The sequence below is a fragment of the Eutrigla gurnardus genome, assembly GCF_963514095.1.
Source record: "Eutrigla gurnardus genome assembly, chromosome: 2".
NCBI classification, from domain to species: Eukaryota; Metazoa; Chordata; class Actinopteri; order Perciformes; family Triglidae; genus Eutrigla; species Eutrigla gurnardus.
In genome coordinates this window covers 8,704,080-8,721,535 of record NC_139916.1, presented here as the reverse complement: position 1 = coordinate 8,721,535, position 17,456 = coordinate 8,704,080, and the positions used below count along the sequence as shown (strand labels likewise).

General features: G+C 42.4%; 2 protein-coding genes across 2 annotated transcripts in view; both read left to right on the top strand.

Moving 5' to 3' along the window:
• The window catches only part of iars1 (isoleucyl-tRNA synthetase 1), a 44,511-nt gene that overhangs the window by 10,214 nt on the left and 16,841 nt on the right, over positions 1-17,456 (top strand). The window contains exons 12-23 of the mRNA XM_084039311.1: positions 4,055-4,146; positions 5,205-5,303; positions 8,358-8,484; positions 10,234-10,307; positions 11,724-11,918; positions 12,149-12,235; positions 12,866-12,949; positions 15,313-15,457; positions 15,776-15,896; positions 16,084-16,175; positions 16,513-16,590; positions 17,246-17,367. Of these exons, the coding sequence (XP_083895437.1) occupies positions 4,055-4,146; positions 5,205-5,303; positions 8,358-8,484; positions 10,234-10,307; positions 11,724-11,918; positions 12,149-12,235; positions 12,866-12,949; positions 15,313-15,457; positions 15,776-15,896; positions 16,084-16,175; positions 16,513-16,590; positions 17,246-17,367 (1,316 nt within the window). The remainder of the gene's footprint in view (positions 1-4,054; positions 4,147-5,204; positions 5,304-8,357; positions 8,485-10,233; positions 10,308-11,723; positions 11,919-12,148; positions 12,236-12,865; positions 12,950-15,312; positions 15,458-15,775; positions 15,897-16,083; positions 16,176-16,512; positions 16,591-17,245; positions 17,368-17,456) is intronic.
• LOC311029917 (vimentin) lies at positions 75-2,439 on the top strand. Its single transcript, XM_084035332.1, has one exon. The coding sequence runs from the start codon at positions 517-519 to the stop codon at positions 1,651-1,653; it is 1,137 nt and encodes a 378-aa protein (XP_083891458.1). The 5' UTR covers positions 75-516; the 3' UTR covers positions 1,654-2,439.

Here is a 17,456-nt window from a genome sequence, read left to right as displayed (position 1 = left end):
TCCAAATGTAATTCAAAATGATTCTTAAGGCGCATGTTCGTTGATGCAGAGAGAGTTAAGGGAATCAGCGTCAGAGCGGTTTCACAAAGTTGTGTAGGAAAACCTGCTGCCAAAGCACATTGCTATTGTTTACCAGTGCACTGGGTGCCTTCCCTGTCACACCCAACATCATTACCGCCCTAAGTGGATAGTGAGTGAAAAATAGCAGTGATACATGGCCACTTCACTATTTCGCATCCTGGTGCAAAGGCCAGGGAGTGAACCCAACCCGCCTGGCCAGTAACAGTACAGCGTTAGCTAATAAAGGAGCATGCAGCCGCAGTACTCTGGAAGTATGTCATAATCCACTTTGGAAATATGTTAAAACCAAGCGTGAGTTTCATGGCCGTCTGAGACATTCTTTATTGCCACATAAAAACCCATCGGGGATCTGAAGGGGAGTATCAGTGGCTACGCAAAGAGAAGCCGAGAGAGCAGCCGTTCCTCCGTAAACAGAAAAACTAAATTTTACACAACATGAGAGCCGCGTCTTACACCCAGAAGAGCCTGCAGGTCAGCGGCGCTAGTGGCAGAGTGAGGGTTCAGAGCCCGTCGCCGTCCCGGTGCCGCGGATCCTCGTATGACAGCCGCGGACGCGCTGGTTTTCGCAGCACTGCCGTCGAGTTGGGCACGGAGATACACCAGCAACATGCCAACGAGAAAGAGGAGATGCAGGAACTCAATGTCAAGTTTGCAGGATACATCGGGAAGGTCCAGGCACTGGAGCAGAGGAATGCTGCCCTTCACGCTGAGCTGACAGCACTGCAGAACCGCTACAAGGGCGGCCCTACCGGCATCGGAGAAGAATACGAACTCAAGTTTAAAGAGGTGCGGGAGCTGATTGAGGCCCTGACTAATGAGAAGGGAGCTGCTGATATCGAACGAGGCTACATTGAAGAAGAGGTCGAAGTGTGGAGACTAAAGATGGATGAGGAGCTGGCACTCAAAGAAGAGGCAGAGATGATCCTGAGGGAGTTCCGCCAAGATGTCGACAGTGCCACGCTGCAAAAGGCTGAGCTGGAGAAGCGTATCGAGCAACTGGTGGCTGAGATAGAGTTCCTCAAGAAACTGCATGACGAAGAAGTGGCTGACCTCATGAAGCAGATCGAGGACTCAAAGATCACTGCCGAGCTGGACGGGGATCGGCCTGACCTGGCTGCCTATCTGCGCAACATGCGCGCGGAGATAGAATCCGTGGCTGCCCGCAACGTCCAGGAAGCTGAGAAGTGGTACAAGACCAAGTTTGATACCCTCAAGGAGCACGCTGGCAAGCACGAGGAGCAAATGACGACCATGAAAGACGAGATCACGACCTTCCACAACCAAGTCACGGAGCTGCAGAACCAGATAGATGGATTGAGGGCTCGCAACTCAGCCCTGGAGCAGCAGCTGGAGGAAATGGAGATGTCCCACATGGATAAGGTGGGGAGCCTCGACGTAATAATTGCTCAATTAGAGACCCAGCTCTGCGACACCAAACTAGAGATGACCAAGTATCTCCAAGACTACCAGGAGCTGCTGCACATTAAGCTCAAGCTGGACGCAGAGATCGCCACCTACAGGAAGCTGCTGGAAGGGGAAGAGGACAGGCTTGGGATTTCCAAAGACGTCTAAAGGGCCGTGACGAGAGGAGACGCAAATCCAAAGCAGCCGCAGAGAAGACCAGCAGAGCGTCGTGGAGTGGAGAGATCAGCGCATAGATATTCTTCCCCATTTCCTCCCTACTTTATCCAAGGACTGGGTATTGTTTGAAATGTTTCTATACCATTTGACTTTCAGTCCAGATGCCAAAAGTATATTTATCTTGAAAAACAACATTGAACAATCGAGGACATTGATATAAAATGTAAAATTCTGTCTAAACATATGTATTGTAACATTGCCGAAATAGAATATTCTAAAATGTTGTTTCAGTACACTTACGCAAAACTCATACCTACTCGAGCAGGGCTGCAGGCAAACATTCAGCCCAAAGAGACTCGTGTGCGGCTTTCCCAAATTTTGATTGAAATGAGTAAGTGTCCAATTATCAAAAATAGTAAACAAGATTACAAATCCGACAACCCCAGCTTTCTGTACACATTTCACACGATACCCAAGAACTTTTGAGGTTTGATACCCAGCCCTTCTTACCCCGATGTCCTTGCGTCTTTGCTTACAATGTCTGCAATGTCTGCTTGTCTCGCAGTCCCAGTCAGTACTTGATTTTAAATCATTTTCTCAAAACAACCCTCCTGTCCTTCTCCTTCCCTAACCAGACCTACCCTGCCGTTTCCGGTCCCTTCTTAACCTTTTCCTTCATTCTGCAACACACTGAATTCACCTTCCATCCAAATCACCCACAATGTTCTACCTCTCTCCATTTCTGTCACTTTCCTTTACTACATCTGCTCACTTGTTTTTGCCGCCACTGCTGCTCTTGATCAGACCTTTACAAAAACACTTCTGTCCTGCCGTGATGTGTCACATATCGACCCAAACGAAGCAGAACGGATGCCATCAGTGTTTCTCCTTGTCTTGACAATTCTTCTGTTTTGACAAAACACAATGATTGACCATTTACACTAATGTTGACCAACTGTAACTTAATAAAGATTGAAGTGAGTGCATACAAAATAATGCATTGATCTTTTGTTCCTTTCTCTTGTTGCCTGTTCTCTTAAATGAAGTGTCTTTTCTTATTGGTCTACTTCGTCTCTTTTTGCCATAACTTTATTTCTCTGTCGGCATTCTGTCTTTACCTTCCCCTACTCTTAATTTAACCAAAAAATGTTACCAGAAAAATGAAGCACAGTAAATGTGCTGAAAATGCAGATTTTTGCTTTATCATGTAAATCATTTTTAAATAATGAATGTGCCACTCAGGAATATAATGGCTGTGAGAATTCAGCCTTAGCCAGTCTGAGTCTGGTATTTTAGAATGTTTAAATTATTGCACAAGAGAAATTGGCTGTTTTGGAACCGGAAACTCTGCTGTGTAATTATGCTTTGTTCCAAAGAGATTCTCAAAGAGTCACAAAGTAAACTCGTAAATACATCAAATAGCCCTTGTTTATACTAAATTGGCCAGGTGGTGGAATTCTCTCAAATGTTCATAGGCGAAGTTCCCATGAATCTCCACATCACAGGTGTCCTTTCATGTTTTAATGAGCCTGGGTCACGCCATAACAAAATTGACTCTGAGCTGAGAAAATTCAAAACCCCTCTCTCTACAAAGAGGTCAGGACCAACAGTCTGCCATACACCTTGCAGAGAAGTCCTATTTATGAGCTTCCTGTGAATTGCATTGTGAGCTTGGTTAGAGGGAGATGAAATAGAGCATGATGAGGCACAGGGCTGATTGCATATTAGATGTTCGCCATGCAACAATGAGCCGGATGACAAAACACACACATTCTCCATACCTGTTTGGAGGTATTTATCACGCCTGAATGAGCAGACCGTGACCTTGGCTGGGAATTTTCCTCCGTTTTTTCTTAAAGGGAAGTGTAAAGCCCGTGGTATTCAAGAATCCAAGCAACCAACAGCCAGTGATGCACAATAGTGTTAATAAATACTGTAAAAATACTACAAATGGAACAATTGCTGAGTCATTTTATATGTTGCCCTTGTACATAAAACCACTGGTCTGCAACAATTTATATTCTAACTAATACTAGTATTAGATGTTGTTCTGCTACTGCACATTATGAATACACAGGGTTTCCTTGACCTAAATAGATTTATAGAACAATAAGTAAAGGACAAACGTTTTTTTTCCACTGCAGTTTTAAATACAGTTGACATTTATACTACATATGATATTAAAATAAAGAGGAAAATATGATTAGCAATGGATCGTAAGAAAAAACACATGATAACGAACTGTATTTGTAAAGAGGATGAACTGATGGTTCCAGTAATCGGGCTTCACTTGTGGAAAGAACAGCTTGAAATCGCTTCCATTCATGGAAAGTGAGGAGAAAAACGGTGAGAACCTGTAAATCATGTCTTTTGCTTTGTTTTTCTCTTATAGGATGCTGATAAGAATATCATCAAGTGGCTGAAGGAGAAGGGTCGCCTCGTCAATGCCAGCAGCTTCAAACATAGTTACCCCTTCTGCTGGAGGTGAGACCAACGATGAAACTGTACAGCTAATGTGACTTCTGTTCCATGTTAGAGCCACGCTGCAAAACTGTATTTAAAACAACGGTTCCTACTTCAGTAGAGGCAGCTTTATTTAGTGTTAGAAGTACATAATATACAGTTTTGGCGTTCAGTAAAGTGTTTAAAAGTTTTGTGGTTCTTCTGTGCTCATGCCTAACTCGAGAGCATCTGCCCGGGGCCTCATCGGAGGTTTTGTGGTCTCTGCACAGAATCAATTCTCAAAGCCAATGTCAGCGCGGTGGCAAACGCGTAACCTCAAGGGTTCCACATTATCACATCGTACCAAAGGAATACCCAGACCCACACACAAACTTTCTGAGCAGCCTAAATCGCTGTCTCACTCGGAGCAGCTGCAGGCTGACCCGAGCAGGATTAATTAACCCAGTAAATATGCAGCGATGTGCTCTCCAAGCCACAAAGAGACACAGCAGAGATGAAGCAGTGGCGCTATTAACCAAGCAACACCTGCAAGGTAGAACTCTGCATCGTGCAGGGAGCTACGCCTTCGGCAAAACCTCGGAAAGAAAAAATTCCTTCAGCCACAAACTGGTGGCGGAGATGGAAAAAGTGGGACACAATAATTATTTAAATTACACAAATATTTAAATTAAATTTGACCTGGCTCGTATTGTCCACGGGTTTACTGTGGTTGGGAAAGAATAGCTTTTTCTCAAGATGGAGCTCTTTTCTCGCAGCAGGGTCCACAGCCGTGCTGGCGGCCTAAAGAGACTGATGGGAATGTCATTGTTTCTGCAGATATTTGGTGATAAATTGATCAATTGAGCAAATTAGAAATTTGACCTGATATTGGCGCTCGATTAAAATGGGGGGGAGGCATGGGTCACCATAGTTACGATTTTTATTCTCTCTGTCTCGCTCTCTCAATCATAGATTATATTATTTAATCAGTTAATCAATTAGGCTTCCTTCATGAATTATGATTTGTCTTAGATAAGCATTTTTGTCATAATTTGGAATATCTTTCTTACCTTATCTTATGTTTAATGTAATGTTTTTAGGTCTGACACGCCCCTGATCTACAAAGCTGTCCCCAGCTGGTTCGTTCGAGTGGAGCACATGGTGGAGAAACTACTGGACAACAACGGCAAATGCTACTGGTAATCTATTTCCTGAGACAGCCGATAGTTAGCTTGGTGCTAAGTTACAGTGAATCGGCAGCTATGAGCATCAAGCGATCTAAAATACTTACTGTTCTAGTCCCAAAACAATTACAGCCACAATCCTGCACGACCACATAAAGTTGTCTCTGCAGGACAGCTATATATAACTGGTCATAGTAGTTTCTGTCATTTTTCTTTGTCATTAAATGGGGTTAAAATCCTCATCAAAGCATGTTATTACGATGCACGTGGGGCTATTGTTTATGGAAGACATTAGCATGATGCTAATTGTAAAGAAGGACGCAAAAGTAAGCATCCACGTGATGGCTTTGCTAAGTGGTATTACCCCTGGTGCTCCCAGTGCTCTTTTCTGAGCCACAGTAGCTGCCTCTGGTAATGGGACTGTCAAACTGAGATGAATGAGTAGCCGCTAGGAAGGTGAAGTCGCACAGACACACACATACACGGAGCCCCGGCACAAACGCACACACTACTTTAAAGGCCATATTTCTTATGAGGAGTATGTGTTACATGTAATTCATATGTAAGTAACTTACGGTGTGTTTCAGTATGCTTTGTTTTAAGTAGGATCGGACAACTAATGATTGTTTTCATTAGGATTTTTTTCTTCTTTGTCTGATCAAAACCCAAACATGTTTCTTTTGCTTTTTTTTAAAACATTTTTTTTTTTTGTAGAAACCTAAGAAATCCTCAAATCTTCACATTGAGAAGCTTGAACTGTTGAATTTGGAGATTTGGCTTGCTAAATTAGAAATTCAGAGCATTTCTGCAGCCTCCACACAGCTCTCAACCTGGTGATTGCTGAGCCGATAACAGCGCTAACGGTACAAACAGCCGTAACATTGCTGGCAGAGTGAACAGTATTAACCTGCGGGGAGGAACCAGAGGGGGGATGAGCTCTAAGCTTCCATAACAATGCCGTCAGTCTGTAGAGCACTATCAGCTGTAACCGCTGTATGAGCGCCCAGCTGTGTAAACAACGCACAGAGAACGTCGGATTACAACACACACAGAGGGACAGTGATTTCTTTCTTTGCTCAGGTAGACGTTACCTTGCTCTGAATATCGTATGAAGAACCTTTTAACTGTAACTGCTTGAAAAGATCCCTCAATTATTAAGTTGTTTCAGCTCTACAGTAGAATGCAAAGGACTGTAACACATTTGTGGACATGATGAAACGTTTATAATGGCCGTCTCGAAGGAATCACTGTAAATTCATTATAATTTATAATGATAAATTAAGCTGTTGTACTTTGGGAAGCCTACAGGAAATTATTCATAAAGTATATGCGCACATACTTCCTCCCTGTGTCTCTATGGCTGCAGGGTGATGCTCTTATGCAGCTTTCTAATTAGGCTTATGCTCCAACCTTAATTATTTGATTTTGTTAAAGAAGTTTTTTTTCTTTTCTTGTCTTTTTGATAAGACTCCACTTTCATACATACAGAATCCTTCAGAAAGCAAAGTGCTAGTTACCATATTCTCCATTTTATGTCTCAAATGGTGCAGTGGGTAGACTCGAGCTAAGTATTTATTTGTCTAGTTTTCAGATTTCTCCTGATGTCTGACTGAATAAATGAAGGGCCGAATTAATGACCGCTCTCGAAGGGGAGCTGGTCTCTTTTTGAAGTTCAAGGTGCTGGAAGCTCGGTCACTTTAAGAAGCATAAATCCAAAGCTTGACAGACCTGCCGTGTATATTTAAGGTAACTAAGCCACGATTGGTCGATCGCTGTTCAAGAGGAGGGGTTTAGAGAACAGTCACCTGATTAGCTGTAAATTGTCAGTCATCAGTTTCTCTTTTCTTCCCTCTGTTCTTATTTCCCATCCTCCATACCTTTTTTTTCCCACCACGCGCATGCTAAATCGGTCCTGACCACAATCTCTGTCCCTCTGTCTCCCTCTTGTATCCATCCCTAGCGTCTCTCACTTATAATAGAAACCTGTATATGTTAAATGGCTCCTCGGTGCGTCTTGACCACAAGACAGCACACTTTAAATCCTACTTTTAGCATGAAGCAAGACTGGGAGGGTGAGGGGTGGAGGAGTGTTAGAGGAGGGGGACTGATGAGCAGCAGCAGCAAAAAAAAAAAATCATTAAATTGATATATTAGGGGTCTAAATAGAAATGCCTCATACAAATGGGAATTGATGAACTCGTTGCTTAGCGCGTAGATCCTGACAACGATTTATACCCCCCCTGCTCTGTCCTCCTGGGCAGCGAGAGAGGGGGTAGAGGGAAAAAATGAGGAAGAGGAAGGGATTGTGAGATAGTGGATTAAAGCTAGAAATCGGTCGAGGCGAAATGGGAAAAGGGAAGAGCAGAAACGGGGTGCAGAGGAGGAGGAATATGCCTTGAAGGGAACGTTAACCTTTGCAGTTGAGCTGCATAACGACAGCAGCGCAGTTTATTTTTAAGGCTAAACTGAGGAAGAAGAGAAAAATAAGGCAGCTCAGTAGGAGTAAGGAATTATAATGGGCATTACAATAATGCTTGCTCTTGTTGACGGAAAATGTTTTGCACATTATATTAGCAGGGTATCAGTAGGTCAGGGTAGAAAAAGGACTTTAGAATTGATTAAAACAATTATTTTCTATCCGACCCATTTATCCTTTAATGCCCCTTATCCAAGTTCAGGTTGTGTTAATTGAATTAATTATATCATTTTCAGTTATTGCTATGTGTAGTAAAAATCTAATGTAATAATAAATATTTCAAGGCCATATCATCCCTGCTGGTTTTCAATATTTTCACACTTTGGACCAAATGACAGTGAAATGACTTTTAAATTGCATTCTATGTGGCGTTGAAAACGCCTTTCAAAAGTCTTGATGAACCCTGCAGCAAACTGAACGGTTTCTAAGGGAAGTAAATGGCTGTCAAATGAGGTTTGACCGCAGTACTCTTGTTGTGTGTCACAAAAATAGACTTCGATCACACAGAATGACTTGAATCTTCATTTTTTTTTTTGTTTAATTAACTGAAATCAGAACACGCATCGTAATCTCTCTCTCTTTTCTTCCGGTAGGGTTCCAGAGTTTGTGCGTGAGAAGCGTTTCGGGAACTGGCTGAGAGACGCGCGGGACTGGGCGATTTCCAGGAACCGTTACTGGGGCACGCCGATCCCTCTCTGGGTCAGCGAAGACTTCGAGGAGGTCAGGAAATCACAAATACACCCTTGTTTTATTAGAGCACTTAATGCTTCTAATGTGTCTTTCTACTCTGCAGAGATCAAACAATTTGTCTGTGTCATGACCAAATACCAAGACAGTTACTCAGAGTTGGCAGCACACACACAAATCAATCTGGGTGAAGCATGAGAGGGCATAATTGAAAAGTTGAACTCTTTATAAGTCTCACTTTTATTTACTGGGGAAGGAGTTTGGGGAACAAATGTCTTGATATCTCACCAAAGAAATATTGGTTTGCTGCGAGGGTGCAGAAATCCAACACTTCTCATAAATTGTTGAGTAAAATGTTTCTCACTGACCTCTTTTTGACTCTCCCATAATTTAGCAAAATCGGGCCATTTTTCTGTGTTTGTGTGTAGGCTTGTGTAGGAGAGACTTTCTGGCATGGCAGAGTGAGGTGACCGTGGTGTCAAACCAAAGAGTGTTGCGTGACTCCGTGCTGCAGTCGGGAGTGAGCTCCCCTCCGGCAACATTACCATAAACTCAACACATGAATGATTCATTAATGTAATCGTCAAATAAACACAAACCAAAATGTGTTTGGGTTCTCTACATGTCGATTAAGGCGACTTCAAAGTTCCTGAAGACAAATGGTGTTTGGGGGGGAGGATGGATGGAAGACAAGGAAAATAAGGGGAGGTGGAAGAGGGGACAGAATAAATTAGCCGGTGAAGAAAATAAGGAAGCAAAGTAAAAGGGAGGATAATAAAAGGACAGAAGACATGGAGACAGAACTGTTTAAATGTTAGTCCGGTTGTGGATGCTCATTGCCAAACCCAGCAGACTCTGTGAAGTACACTGAACTGAATAGAGATGTCAGAATTGGGTTGTTTGAGCGTTTGAAAAATGAAGTGTTGGTCCCATGGCTGAAAGAAGGACAGCTAGCGACCTGCTTGCTGGAAATAGCATTGTGGCTGTTTCCAGAACACTTGCGCTCCTCGGTGCCGCTTTCACGCACCCCTGAGTGGCAAATCAAACTCCAAACTTAAGCCGAGAGCGAGCGTGGCTGTCTGTCTGTGTTGTTCCGTGTGTGGCAGCATGATCTCTTTCTCTCTTATCGTTTCTTCTTGTTCGCTCTCTCTCTCTCTCTTTGCCTTTCTTTTCCGATACGTTGCTTTTACTCCTCTTTTGAATGTGACGGTGGTTTTGTCTCACTGTATCTGGGCCATGATACCTGGTGCTGTGATGAAAGTAGAGCAGAGCCTACAGGTTATCTCTCTGAGGAGACCAGATAACACACTTTACCTTACTTTCTCAGGTAAAGTTACTCAGGAAGTGTGTTGAAGGGGGCCTACTTTTAATTTGTGTTGAACTCTGATAACTTGCATGAGGTTCAGTGTTGATAGTTATATGTGGGTTTTAAACAAATAACTTTAAATCAGGGTACAACTGCCTACAAGAGTTAAAAGGAAACATCCCTGCTACTCTTGTCTCAACAGTAAATTTGTGACAAGTAACTAGTTTAGACTGGAAAAGGGGAAACAGCCTGAATCCTACTGATTGACACGTCGTATTGGTTTAATTCAGAAATGAGAATGGTATACATTTTCTCATTAGCTTAATGCAATACACCAAATTGTCACATTTTTTTAATATTGTATGGTCAAATAAAATAGGTGAAAGTACCAGACCAGTACTTGATTTTGGAGGCAAAAACTCATATTGATATTTGAGTTTTAAAAATGAAAAATTGTGTGTTCGCTTGTTCGTCAGGTGGTGTGTGTCGGGTCCATGGCTGAACTGGAGGAACTGACTGGAGTCAAAGTAACGGATCTGCATCGGGAGAGGTGAGTCACTGATCAAACACAGAGACTGTCAGCCAACCAAGCATGTACTCGGTAGTGTGTGTCTGCTGTGGAAGTGTGATGCCCTCAGATTCTCTGTGTGTGTGTGTGTGTGTGTGTGTGTGTGTGTGTGTGTGTGTGTGTGTGTGTGTGTGTGCGTGTGCGTGTGCGTGTGTGTGTGTGTAAGAACTTGGGTGGACATGAGCTGATATGTTTATGATATGGTTTCTGGGCTTGTCTGGGTGTGTGTCAGTGTATGAGCTTGTCCATGTTAAATCTGCCATCTGCCTCTTTAATGTGACCTGTCTGCCTGAACAGACGTGCCGCGGAACACAGATCACTTTCCTCGTCCGCTCCTCGTCTGCTAATTACATTTAAGAACTTCCATGGGGCTGGCCATCTTTAATTGATGGGGGGAGGAAGACGTAGAGCTCTTCCTGCTCCTGTGTCTGGGTTGTGTGCTTACAGGATGACTCAGCAGGTCTGATGAAAATGATTTTAGCTATCTCGAAGATTAAAAAAAGAAACTCATCTAACTAAAGAATGACTGTTTAGCTCTGCAGCAGTTCATCAGATGTTTGAACACGTGTTCAAAGTGTGATGTACTAACTGGACAGAATGTCACATGGCATTATACGGCGTGAAGTGGCCAGCTCCCAAGGATAATGGCTCTGCCCGCATTGCGAACATTTTAGCAAAATCTTAATAATGCACCGTAAAAATGGCAAAAAACGACTCAAAATGAACCTGGCAGATCACTTCCTTTTGGAATAAAACTGCTTAACACTCTCCGTTTCCTCAATCGGCCCAGGAGCAGAGCTCTTAGGAGCAGCAGAGTACTGCAGTAGAGCATCTGCAGTTTATAGGCCTGAGTGCTCATAATTTAAGAAATGGGTAGCAGGTTGTTGCTGGAGGGGAAAACAAAGTAAAGGCTTGCTTAATCAACGTCCTGTGGATATCTCATGTTAATGTTCTGTTTGTTGTTTTTTTTTGTATTAATTTCAAACTTAGTTATTAGTCGTAACCAAGAATACAATTAAGTGAACCTTTCATACGGATGAATTTAATCGTGGTTTAGTGGGGACCTCCCACAGGTTAGCACTTTGTTACTGCAGCCAGGTTCATCTGTGCTTTCCTCAAGAAACTATGGTTTAGTTGGTGGACTGAGTCTAAAGCTCATGAACTGAAGCAATATCCAAGCTTATTGTAGTGGAACGTTAGCAACTCTGTCCTTTTCTTAAACCTCGTTCCCAGTGGTGAAGGATTCTGCAATCCTTGTTTTTTTACTGTAGCCAAAAAGCCTTTAGAGCCATATATTCACAAGTGTTCCCCATGGCAGTAATAACCTCTAAAACCCTGCCACTTGTCTTAACAATTGTACTTGCTTTCCCTTGTTCTGTCCGCACTCTCTCGGCCCAGCATTGACAGTCTGACAATCCCGTCACGGCGTGGTAAGGGCGTGCTGCGGAGGCTCACGGAGGTGTTTGACTGCTGGTTTGAGAGCGGCAGCATGCCTTACGCCCAGGTCCACTACCCCTTTGAGAACAGGAAGGATTTTGAAGACTCTTTCCCAGCAGACTTCATCGCCGAAGGCATTGACCAGACGAGAGGATGGTAAGCTGTGGATGAATGCATGGTTCCCCGGTTCTTCTTTTAGCTTCGACTTAAATGCATACATATCAAATAATAATAATAATAATAATAATAAAAAAAATGATGGTTTGAATTATTTTTACCCTAAATCCTACCTCAGAGAAGAAATTAATCATAACGTTTCGGTCTTGCTGCTAACCTGACCTTGTTTGTTCTGTTCTGTTTGTGTATGTTTTTGCATCCTGCTGTAGGTTCTACACCCTGTTGGTGCTCTCCACGGCGCTGTTTGGCAAACCACCCTTCAAGAATGTCATTGTTAACGGATTGGTACTTGCAAGGTGAGTCCATTCACTTATTAACAAACCCATCTTCCTCATCTTTCTTTCATGTGCAAATAAAATACATTTTTATTAGATTAAGGCTGACAAGATCAAAACCAACGATGTGTCTCTTGATACTTTACAATTTCAAGTCCCTCCAATTTCCTAATCAGCCTTTGGCTACACAATAAATAGCAGGATGCACTTTTGATTTTCAGCTTTAATGAGCTTCATTGACAGTAAGAACAATACAGGAAATTACCAACCCTGTGCTTACAGTCAATTTCCAACTAATTTCCGATCTATTTTCTGCAGACGTGTTTTTTTTTATTTATTTATTTTTTGCCGCTGATTGCCCCCCGTTTCTCTGTTCCTTTTCTCCTCCTTCATTCACCTGCCTATTCATCTGCTTTTTCTCATGATCAGTGTGGTATGTGTGCCATAACATTTAGCCCTTAGAGCTGCTCTACGATAGGACTACTTGTCCTCAGCTCCAGGGTCTAAACGTAGTACTGGGCTTACAGGCCTGCTGACCTGGAAGGGCTTCACTAATTTGAATACCAAGTACATGGATTCTAACATGCACTTTTGTGCATGCATGCATGCGTGTCTATGTGCATTAATGCCTTTGTTGTCGCATTCCTGCAGCGATGGACAGAAGATGAGCAAGCGCAAGAAGAACTACCCGGATCCAGGACTGATAGTGCAGCAATATGGAGCTGATGCCCTCAGGTCAGCTCTGTGCTTGAATGTGAATGAGTGTGTGTGTGTGTGTGTGTGTGTGTGTGTGTGTGTGTGTGTGTGTGTGTGTGTCTGAAGCATGCATGCCTGTGTGCCGGTGGCAGGGTTCTGTGTGTTACTGTTAACCTACCTTATGTTATTAGCAGGCATGGTTTTAAAAGGTTTGAATCACTATCCATGCTTAATTAGGCTCGTTTTTTGTCCGACCAACAGTATAGATACACTCACGCATACTGTACATTCACATACATACACACGTTTCTCCTCATACATTCATTTCTTCGCCCTGAGCAGGGAGAGTGCCATGGCCATATGGCCTTATGAATAAAGCACTATGCAGTTGCGCCATATGGTCACATACAGTATATACTGATGAAGAGGGAGCTGCAGAGATAAAGAGAGAAAGGCGGCAGTCTGTTTCTCTTTAGGGCTTCCATTAACAATATGTCTCTTTTGAACCTTAAAAATTAACTTGCAGTATAGCAGTTATGGTACAGTGATCTCCATAAGTATTTTAACCGCCATTACTCTTACGTTAGACTGTGATGGTTATTTTAAAAAGTATTTTTAGTGACGAGCATCTGTCTTGGTTTTGAGGTGTTGAACCGACTGATGGTTCTGTCTACTCGACATTTCATTTCAACTACATCTTCAACAGTTGCTGCTATTAAAATCGCTCGTGGCCTCATTGCATGAAGTTGCATCATGTTAGCTTGCCTCCAGAGTCTTTATTGAAACCTTTTGTAACCGCTCTTACCCAATGTGCTCATGCCTGCCACAGACTATTTTATTCATAGGGATTAGTCAGATTTTCTGTCATTGTCATGTCAAAACTGTCTTTACTTGTCTTGAGATGCTGTTGGTGAAATTTGGTTCGCGCTGAACATATACAAGGTGGACATTTAGGCTAATTTGTAAAGCTAATCCAATCCAAATATGTTTGACAGCTGAATAGCTTTGCATTAAGCATGCACAGCCTGGTTTTTCTTTAATAGTGTCCAATATGTTTTTTAATTTTTTTATTATTTTTTATCAAGAGTAGTTTTTTCCTCAGACAGTTGCGGCAAGAAGATTTGAACAGGGTTTTAACGGCCTAACGGCCATCTGCATGAGCTCCATATTGAAGTTTAAATGCTCAACCAACAGCTGCACTTAAGAGTCATGTTGTACCTTATACATGTCGAACACATACACTGATTTAGTAAACTTAAAACGAAATGGACAAATCCAATCGGTTCAGGATGGGAATCACCAATATTGATACTTATAATATGATATGTCATGATAAGAGCTTATTGCGATATGTGAGATATGCTGAGTATTGTGCATATAAATATTATTTTAACTGCAAATTATGCAGCATCTATTTTTATCTAATACAATACAGTTTTTGCTTGGTTCATCTCACTTCAATTATTTTTATCACAGCAAAATGGGTTTGTCAGCCATGTAGAAAGAATGAGAAACACGGGCATAAAAACGTCTCATAAATGTTGCATCATACACCTGACAAACTGAACTGTTTGTATTTCAGTCTCAAAAGTCCGATCCCGCTGACTTCACCCATGACTGCACCAGAAAAAAATCTCTGAAAGAAAACACTGAAAAAGCAATTGTTAACAAAGATTTTAAATTGTATTTGCAATATTAATAGCTTGCATAAGAAAAGATTGATGTTTGGCATCCGTGTACGGATACAGTATTGCCACACAAAATATGGCGATACTAGTAGTAGAAATAGTCACCTTTTCTTCCATCCCCCCACCCCTAATATGAGCCTCCCCTAACCCATTATGATTAAACTTTAGGTTATATGTTGTTTTTTTCTTCCAGAATGAGTGATTTTACATTAGCTTACGTTTAAACTGCTGGCATTGGTGCAAAGTTTGGTGAATGTGTAACTATGGCAACGCTGCGCAGTTATTTAAAGTTTATTCTGACTGCCTTAGTTTTCGCATCTCTCTCTCCTCAAACGCACTAACCTAGGTCCACTTAGCCCACGTAGGAGGTCCACGTATATAGGTCCACTTACACAAACGGCCTCACACACTCATCATACACATCTATGCACACATTTACGTCATTACCTGTGGACACACTGTTAGAGGTCTGCAAGCCCGTCAGGACCCTACGGGTCAACTCCTCTCTTTTCATCGAGCCCGTGTATACACATCTGTGCCGCAGTGTGCGTATATATCTCATTTACGCTTTTGCATGTATCTGCGCCTTTCATTGTGACCGTATACGCCTCTGAATTCAGATATTTATTTTTTTGGCCTCTCCACACTATGCTCTCACGTCCTGGTTATCAACCCCGCCACACTCACCGTCTCCTTCACTGTCTCTCTTTATAGACTGTACCTCATCAACTCTCCTGTAGTGAGAGCTGAGAACCTGCGTTTTAAAGAGGATGGTGTGCGAGACGTGTTGAAGGATGTCTTCCTGCCGTGGTATAATGCCTATCGCTTCCTGGTGCAGAACGTACAACGTTTGCAGAAGGTAATGAACAGAATAAAAAGCTTATTCCTCCCACAACTCCTGCTATGGCGCTTTAGCGATTACTTGTCTTAAAAAGCACGGCACTGTTTGATAGTACAGCAGTTTGTTACGATACAAAAAGGAAATCACTCGTTTGTTAGTTCCATGAAATAATGTTCTAATAGCTGCAGTAATGTTTTAATAGTGATAAGAGAAACAAATAGACAGCAAAGGACATAGGGAAACTGCACAAAAATAAATCTTTCTTTCTTAATGCTTTGTTCAACTGTGTGTGTGTGTGTGTGTGTGTGTGTGTGTGTGTTCATGTTCATATATCAGGAGGATGAGATTCAGTTCCTGTACAATGAAAACACGGCAAAGCAGAGTGACAACATCATGGACAAATGGATTCTGTCCTTCACACAGTCCCTTATCCAGTTCTTCAAGGCTGAGATGGAGGGTGAGGAAGACACAAACAAAACCAGCTAAAAACAAATAAACACACACACACACACACACTGGTGTCATCACTTGACATGCACAGGGGCTAAGAAGAAACCTCCTCATATCTTAAAAATCCTTCATGTTTCTACATTCAGCGTCAATAAACTAGATAGGACAAACTTGACTGTGGTTTCTCGTTGCAGCTTACCACCTGTACACTGTCGTGCCTCGCCTGGTCAAGTTCGTAGACATGCTCACCAACTGGTATGTGAGGACCAACAGACGCCGTCTAAAGGTGAGATAATGGCTCCGAATCAGTGCGTGTTATATAGTAATCATTCTAATTATACATGAGTGGATTTACAGTTTATATCCTGTCAATGTATTTTGTTGTTTTTTTGTGTAGCACATAAATTATTCATTCCTATAATGGAAACAGTGATTTAAGCGACCACTAAATCTCTTCATCAAAGGCACCATGTACAGACATTTCATAGCAATGAGTTTGCTTGCCAGGCAACATTTGGTTGAAGTGAATTGGGGATACATGCACTGATGTGTACTCGGGCACTTTTATCTTCTCACAGTTCCAAGGGGACTGACTGTATTGATGTGTGCGTGAACTTTTTCAGGGAGAGAGTGGCACTGAGGACTGCCTGTGGGCGCTGGAAACCCTCTTCAGTGTTCTGTTCTCCATGTGCAGGCTGATGGTGAGTCATACTGTGTGTGTGTGTGTGTGTGTGTGTGTGTGTGTGTGTGTGTGTGTGTGTGTGTGTGTGTGTGTGTGTGTGTGTGTGTGTGTGTGTGTGTGTGTGTGTGTGTGTGTGTGTGTGTGTGTGTGTGTGTGTGTGTGTGTTGTCAGAAAAGGGGGGGAAAAAACACAAAAAAAGATTGTATGGAAGAAATTTCTTGTGGTGAGTTTCTGCTTTTGTGTATGCAAGACACAAAGAAATAACGCTGCGATGGAAGAGGTGTGCGTGTGTGTGCTTGCATGGCTATGAATAATGCATGAGCAGTAGGAGTTTTTATTTATAACACATTGAAGATGTTTGCATGTGAGGCGAGAGGCACGCCAAGCGCCAGTTGCCTAACCCAGATCAATACAGATCAGCTGTGAGCTTCACAAATTAATTAACTATGGTTGAAATGGAAGAGAGCTGCATTAGAAGCAGCCTCACTCTGGCACACTTCCTTTTGAACTTTTGCATCATTGAGTGGAAAAAAAACGGATTCACTGAATACAGATGCTTCTGACTTTTAGACCTTTTTATGTCGGGAAAATGTAAATGAACTACAGTGCAAAGCATCTCATAATCTTCTTTCTGTCTTTTTTTTTTACTTGCTTTCTTCCTTCCGTCCACTCAGGCTCCCTTCACACCCTTCATCACGGAGATGATGTACCAAAATCTGCGTCACCTCATCGATCCCGCCTCTGTCGAGGAGAAGGACAGCAGCAGCATCCATTATCTCATGTTGCCCCAAGTCAGGTTGGAAAAATCATTCCATAAAACCGACATTTTACAGACGCTTCATTTCAAGCTTGTATTAGAGAGAAAAATAGGCCAAAAGAACCCGG

Bases quoted from the DNA above. Each gene is read 5' to 3' on its own strand.
- LOC311029917 (XM_084035332.1), top strand. From the start codon at position 517: ATGAGAGCCGCGTCTTACACCCAGAAGAGCCTGCAGGTCAGCGGCGCT.